At 36.7% G+C, this 8,047-nt stretch overlaps 1 protein-coding gene across 1 annotated transcript; it reads right to left on the reverse strand.

Annotated features, from left to right (window-relative positions):
- Positions 1–599: 599 nt before the first annotated feature.
- LOC148570311 (uncharacterized) lies at positions 600–1,145 on the reverse strand. Its single transcript, XM_088506967.1, has one exon. The coding sequence runs from the start codon at positions 1,143–1,145 to the stop codon at positions 600–602; it is 546 nt and encodes a 181-aa protein (XP_088363093.1).
- Positions 1,146–8,047: the final 6,902 nt, after the last annotated feature.

The raw sequence follows: 8,047 nt of genomic DNA on the forward strand, positions 1-8,047 counted from the left end.
TTGTATCCCGAGTAAGCGTCCATGAAGGAGAGGTACTTATATCCTGATGAAGCATCGACTAGTGTGTCTATATTCGGGAGTGGGTAGGGATCTTTTGGGTAGGCTTTGTTGAGGTCGGTGTAATCAGTGCACATCCGCCACTTCCCATTTGACTTTTTGACAAGTACGACATTGACTAGCCATAATGGGTACTTTACCTCCCTTATGAAACCTGCCTCTAGCAAGGCCTATACCTGTTCCTCTACGGCTTGCGATCTCTCCGAGCCGAGCTTCCTATGCTTCTATTGCACTGGCCAAGATCCAGGGTATATTAGTCCGGGATCGATGCCGGGCATGTCCGTAGCCTTCCATACGAAGAGGTCGGCATTATCTTTTAGTAGTTGTATGAGTAGCTCCCTTAGGTCTCCTTTTAAGTTTGCACCTATGTTTGTTGTTTTATCTTCGGTGCCCCCGACTTGGATTTCCTCTGTTTCACCCCTTGGTTGCGGACGGAATTCTTCTCGAGCCCGGGCTCTGCCGAGTTCAATGGTATTGGACTCTTTTCCTCTAGGGTCACCCTTTAGATTCAGGATTTCATTGTAACAGTGCCGTGCCAGTTTTTAGTCTCCTTTGATGGTGGCTATCCCTTCTGGAGTGGGGAACTTCATATATAGGTACGGAGTGGAAACTACTGCCGCGAGCTGATTAAGTGTCCGACCTATAAGGGCATTGTATGCGGAGCTTACATCAACTACAATGTAGTCAATGCTCAGTGTTCTGGAGCGGGTTCCCTTTCCAAAGGTTGTGTGTATTGGGATGTAACCTAGGGGCTGGATTGGGGTGTCTCCGAGCCCGAATAGGCTATTCGGGTATGCTCTGAGCTCTTTTTCTTGCAGATCGAGCTTGTCGAAGGCAAATTTGAACAGGATATCCGCGGAGCTTCCTTGGTCGACTAATGTTCGATGGAGATTGGCATTAGCGAGTATGATGGTAACGACCATGGGGTCGTCATGCCCGGGGATGATGCCCGCAGCATCTTCTTTGGTGAAGGTGATAGTGGAGAGGTCGGGTGACCTGTCCCCTTCGTCTATGTGGTAAACCTCTTTAAGATGTATTTTGCGGGATGATTTGGAGATCCCTCCTCCTATGAATCCTCCACTGATCATGTGAACATGTCTTTCAGGGGTGTGAGGGGGCGCTCAACTCGTCCACCCTCTTCATCCCTTCTTCTCTTTTTTGGTTCATCTGCTCTATTGGCTAGGAACCTGTCTAGTCTCCCTTCTCGGGCCAGTTTTTCTATGACATTCTTCAGGTCATAGCACTCGTTGGTAGGATGCCCGAAGATTCAGTGGTATTCGCAACACTCTGTCCGACTTCCTCCTCTCTTGTGTTTAATCGGGCGAGGGCGCGTGATCTTCTCAGTGTTGCATATTTCTCGGTAGACATCTACAAGGGATACCCGAAGAGGGTATAGTTATGGTATTTCTTGGGCTTCTCTGTGGATTGGTCTTCTTTCTTCCTAGACTCCTTATCCTTATCCCGAGGTGGGTAGGAGAATCCGATCTTGGAGGCTTCTCCTAATCGAGAATTCTCCTCTATATTGATATATTTTTCAGCCTGTTCTTGTACTTCGTTCAAAGATGTCGGATGCTTTTTGGATATGGAGTGGCTAAAGGGTCCTTCTCGTACGCCGTTGATGAGTCCCATGATGGCCGCTTTTGTTAGGAGACTTTGTATGTCAAGGCATGCTTTATTGAATCTTTTCATGTAACTGCGGAGGCTTTCCTGATCTCCCTATTTTATTCCTAGCAAGCTTGGAGCATGTTTGGTTTTATCCTTCTGAATAGAGAACCTGGCGAGGAACTTTTTGGCAAGGTCATCGAAGCTTGTGATCGATCTTGAAGGCAGACTGTCGAACCACTTTATCGCTGTCTTGGTCAGAGTGGTCGGGAAGGCCTTGCAACGAGTTGCATCTGAGGTGTCCGTGAGGTACATCCAACTTCTGAAGTTGCTGAGGTGATGGCTTGGGTCGGACGTTCCGTCATATAGGGTCATGTCAGGAGCTTTGAAGTCCTTTGGGACTTTGGCCTTCATGATTTCCTTTGTGAACGGATCTTGGTCCTTGTGAGGGCTATCCTCACGATGAGAGGTCTTAGTTTTGAAGTCGGCTTCGAACTTTAGGAGCTTGTCTTCCAACTCTCGACGTCGTCTTGTTTCTCTCCGGAGATCTCGCTCGGCTTCTCGCTGACGTTCAGCTTCTTGTTCGAGCTATTTGAGGCAATCCTACTGTTCACGGATGACATCTAAGATTTCTGCATTCTGAGGTTGCTTGTTTCCCTTGGATTGGTGTGCGTCCTTTGGGGAGGTTGGTGTGGCACCCGTGTTCTTAAGTGGCGTTCCTTCTTCCAATCCAGTGTTATGGTCGTTGACATGGTTGCTTTCCATGTTGATAGGATGACTTCTAGGTTCCCCAGCAATGGCGTCAATGTTCCGAGGATTACCTGAAACAGAGAGGTCGATCTTGAATGAGATCTTCTGATCTGGACTGGGCTGCCGCGTCTGACTTGTTGGCGCAGGAGATGCTGCTGTTCCTTGGGCACCGAAGGGTAGTGGTACCTACAAGAGACTCTGATGCTTAAGTCAGTACGGGTTTTAAGCAAGTTTTTGTAGAATTAGAATATGAATTATACCTGGGTGCTCCAGTGTATTTATAGTAGTGTTTGATGATCTTCCTTTAAGATAAGTTGGTTATCTTATCTTTATCTTTGGTGGGAGAGATCCTTATCTTTCTGGTCAGCCGCTTTTATTTGGGCGGTGATCCTTCGTTTTGGGCCTCTGTTGCAATCTTCCGAACTCTTTGTGATGAGGTCGGTAATGGGCCAACCTTTCAAAGAGGTCGATCATGTTGTCTTTGGCTAACTCGGACCTTGTAGCTCGGACCGGTGTATGAACACTAGCAAATCCTAGAAAACATGACTAAAGGAGAATTGAGTGATTAAGCCCTAAACACTGAGCGACTAGAGTGTATACACATCCGGTGAGGGGTTCGATTGCTCGATTCTATGTTTCCATCTTTTATCTTGGTTTTCTTGCAAGTTGTGGAATTGATTTTTGAAAATTTCAAATCAAATATTTGGATGTTGATCATATTTCATTAATTCCTTTTCTTGGCCCTAATGATTTATTTTGGATTAATTGGAAATCTCTTGTTTGTTTTTTCCAAACTCAATAGAGAACCATAGTATAGATATAGGTAAATAGCAGTTAGCATAGTTGCATGCATGTAAATAGTGCATTAAATAAGTTGCTTGCCCTTTTACCCTTCTCCTTTGATTGTTATTAGCATGAGGACATGCTATTGTTTAAGTGTGCGGGAATTGATGAATCCACATTTGACGATAAATTTTAGATTGATTTGAGTGGATTTCAACATAAAAACCCACATTTATTCACCTAAATAGCATACTTATGTGTTTTCTCTCTAAATTGTGCCTAATTGTAAAAATATGCTATTTTGTGCCTAATTTAATCAATTTTATTCCACTTTCATCCCATTCGATACCTTGACATATTTTATGAGTGATTTCAGGTGTAATAGGTAGAAATGACTTGATAAGGGTGGAAGAGAAGCATGCAATTGGGAGAAAACATGAAGAAAACAAAGGAGAAGCACACAGCTACGTGTGCGTACGCACAACATTCTGTGCGTACGCACAAGTCCCTGCGCGTGACTTCATTAAAAAGTCACGGGGATCGCGATTTTGAGTGCTTTTTGGCCCATTTCTGAAGGTGCTGAAGCATATATGAAGGGGCAAGCAACACCAACTAAATACCATAGACCATACAACACACTTAGGGTAGTTTTAGGTAGTTTTAGTTTAGGTTTTCTCTCAATTCTTTAGAGTTTAGTTATGGTTTATATTTCAAGTTTACAATTCCCAATTTTGATCTTGGATTCTAGTTATTTCCTTTGTAAGTATTTCTTAATTTCCTCTTTTATTACATTACTTGTTCTACACTTTCTTACATTTTAATGCACTTTGTCAATATATACATAGTTTTGCAATTTCGAGTTTGAGTTAATGAATTTGATATTTGATGGTTATTTTATGTTTGTTGAGTTGCCATGTTGATTTTGTTCCTTGGTTGTTCATAGTTTTGAGTATTTTTACAATTTTTTCATGTTTTGTGAATATGCCTATCATGTGTTTGATGAAATGCCAATTTTGATTATGAGGTAGAATTTCATTCCTTGACTTGGGAAAATGAGTATATGGAATACTAGAGTCATAATATCTGACATTTAGTGATAATTCTTGGGTTGTTAGTTGTTATTGTTTCCACTAACGCTAGCTTTTTACTAAGATAATTAGTAAGTTAGCTAGGATTTGTGGATTAATAACAATTATGCTCACTTGACTTACTCTTCGATGTTAAGAATTGACTAGGTGAGATTAATCCATCATAATTATCATAGTTGTGGTTTTGACAAAGAAAGGATTCCATAACTCATCCCAAGTCAAGGTTCCATGTATGCTTTGAACCACATTTCCATTTTTTTAAGCTTTTATTTGTTCATATTACATACATAGTTCTTTTATTCCTTTATTAGTATATTCATTGCAATTTTGAGTGTTCTTTTATTTCTTAATTGTTTATTCAATCATTGAAAACTCCTTGCTTTTCACAACCAAAATTGTACTCTTCTTGTCACTAGTTCCTAGGGAGAACAACCCGAGGTTTAATTACTCAGTTATTTTTATTTGAAAATTAAACTTTGATTGGGAGGATCCATTGTCGGTTTGGACTATACTTGGAATGGAAGAAATTCTTATTTTGAGAAATTCCGAACCGATATAATCCTCTGACATCAACTTGCCACTTGTGGCTATCCGAGTCTGACAAAACCCAGTCCGGCCCATAGCGGAGGCAGTGGAAACACTTGTATGAGCTAGACACGTCACGGTAGCGACTTCTTAGGTTGTCGACCTCCCATTGGAGCTCGTAGTTGAGACTTCTTAAGTCTTCCAACATGTCATGGTTGATGTCTGCTCCGGTAACCTTGACTAGTTTTCGGATTAGTTGTGCCACCACATCCTATCGCGCCAAGTCCTCCTCTGTGGAATATCTCCCGACAGCAGTAATGTAGCCAGTTCGTGACCCAAAAGGGATGGCCACGAGGAATCAATGAACGGTGCCCCTAGATTCTGAGTTTCATGTCTGCATCTGGTATTGTGGCTGTGAATGATGTAGGCCAGAAAAAAGCAGGCGCAGAGTCGTTTGCCGGATCTTCCAAACAACGACCTGACTCCAATCATGTTCAAGCACAAACTGCATCCCTGTAGTAAATTGAACATGTGGCATACACATATCAACAATGAAGAGAAAAAAGAAAGAAAGTCAACACAACTCGCCGGCATTGGACGTATTACTTATACTTATCACGTAAGGGAGATGAACAGTTTATCGTTGTCGTGGCGATCAGCTAAGGAGAGTGCACACATGTCATCATTTGGAGCATTTGATTGTGCATTTTGTTGGTGAATGGCGTTGTCAGATCCTTGGGGTACATGATGTGGTCTATGGATGCTGCCTTCTCGATTTGGGCAGGGTTGAAAGACATGATATGGGGCAGATGGTTGGATGTGGTTCACAACGAGGTTAATGCCCAATGGAGAAAGATGAGTTTTATGGAAAGGGGTTATCCCCTTTTGTTTCTCACTTTAGGCACTGTATTGTTGATGTGTAGCAATACCCTGTGATTTTTGCGAGGGTATACCTCGGTACGTTTTTTTCCTATTTGAATGGACGAATAATGACTAATTCTTTTATTTAAATTAAATAAATACAATATTTATCAAAATGTGTAATATGTAGATAATTTATAATTTTAAATATGCGTACACATCTCAGAAATGTGACAAAGAAATTTTTAAAAACGCAAATTGAGTATTGTATACCCAGAATATTATATAAGTTAAAAAAAATACCCCATGTGTACCTGAAATATGACACAACTGAAAAGTTGTGCATAAATTGAATAGTGAATATCCAAGATATAACCATAATGAATTTAATTCCACTCTACTTAAAATACGTGTATTATTGTAAAGATTTAACTATAATATTACATACTTGTATAGTTAATTAAATATTTAATTAAAAAAATAACGATTTAAAATTCTTAAATTAAAAAATTAACAATTTTATTCCAATTTTACTCATGTTAATTATACTCGCACGAGCAAAACCTCTTGATACGACGATATATAGTGTTGGTTTTTCATGGAATGTAGTTAACAGACAATTTTTATTATTGAAGTAAAATGAAAGCATAATGTGATATTAAATATTTCTTTATTCATATGTTCAAATTTTAAATCTCGCAAAGCAAACAAAGTTTAGTATAAATTGAAGATAGAAACGTACATAGAATTTATGTAACATGACAACCTAGACTGATGAATGAGACCATCGTGAATGGCACTATTCCATTTAATAAGTAAGAAGTATTTTTTCACCCAGTGACGGATCCATAAAATTTTAGGAGTGGAGATAAAAATATATACACTAAAATAAATTTTGTTAAACATTATTAATTATATAAAGATATAAAAATTAAAAAAAATTAATGAACACTTTTATTCTTAAAATACTATTCTTTATATATAATTTATAAAAAATATATTTTTTTTAAAAGTTGAACTTAAAATATTTTAATTAAATTATAGATAACTTGTTATTTTAACTAATTTTTTATACACATTTAATAATAAAAAATTAACTCAATTGACACATTAACAACTAATGACACACTAGTATTTATAATTTAACACTAAAATTATATATAAATACTAAAAAAATTAAATCTGTATATAAAAGTATGTTTATATAAAATAATATAACTTTGATTTACAATTTTTTTCTTTCTTTCTTTTTAAAATAATTAAATTTGTTATATATTTTTTAATTTAATTTTGATATAATGTTAGACGAAAGATTTTATTCATTTGTTTAATTATGTATTATAATTAAAATATTTTGTCTTTACTATTTTCAAAAATAAAAATATATTCTAAATTAGTAAATTAATTAATTTATTTTAAAATTTTATATGCAATACAAGTACATATAATAGAACAAAAGATAAAAAATAAGTAATAAAGATGAATAAATTGAGAATAAAATAAAATATATAAAGTCATGAAGAGAAATATTAGATTAATACTTAAACTATAATTGTTTGAATTAAAATTTGTAATTGAAAATATTAAAAATAAAAATAATGAAATTGGAAGATACATAGAATCATAGAAAGTTATATAAAAAAAATATGGAGAATTTAAAATTTACCTTTTGATGAACAGAAGATGACTACTAGACAAGAAATAGAAAAAAATGTTAAAAATATAAAAATAAAAGAGTGACAATACAAAAATTAAATTTAATTAGGTTAAATAATTGTCAAAATAATAGAAAATAAAAAAGTTAATTTGGAACTTTAACCAATTGAGTGTAATTTATTTGTAATAGGATCATTTAAAATTTAAAGTAGAGATACATTATTATATATAACTATTTTTTTAAAAAAGAAAAAGAAAACCCAGTGGGGGCAAGTGCCCCCTCATGGCTCTTACTGGGTCCGTGCCTGTCCTCACCCTAAGGGTTCTTCATTCATGTTGAGATACTAGGGTTTTGTGCTCGATATTGGGTTGTTCTTCTTTTGCTTGTAAGATTTGATTGATAAATGTAACTATATTGATAGTGAAAGTTTAACCATTCGTATAGAAATAATTCTTTGCTATCACTGATGAAGAGAGACAAAGTACTATGCACCTATATTCAAAGCTTGGATCTCTCGATGGAACATTCGATAACAATCGGAAACAATTATGACAAAGGAATCTGTATCAATTCAAGAGCATATCAACTCATTTGCAATTGTTATTCGCTAATATCACATCAATTTGTATTCTCTCCACAGTCGGATAATGTTAGTGACTGGATGTTAATGTGCTACATTGGATTATCCTAAGGTTTTTCCACACTAGAGATTAGGGTGTTCAAA

The sequence above is a fragment of the Arachis ipaensis genome, chromosome B3 (assembly GCF_059453495.1).
Source record: "Arachis ipaensis isolate K30076 ecotype BB chromosome B3, ASM5945349v1, whole genome shotgun sequence".
Taxonomy (NCBI): domain Eukaryota; kingdom Viridiplantae; phylum Streptophyta; class Magnoliopsida; order Fabales; family Fabaceae; genus Arachis; species Arachis ipaensis.

Bases quoted from the DNA above. Each gene is read 5' to 3' on its own strand.
- LOC148570311 (XM_088506967.1), bottom strand. From the start codon at position 1,145: ATGATCAGTGGAGGATTCATAGGAGGAGGGATCTCCAAATCATCCCGC.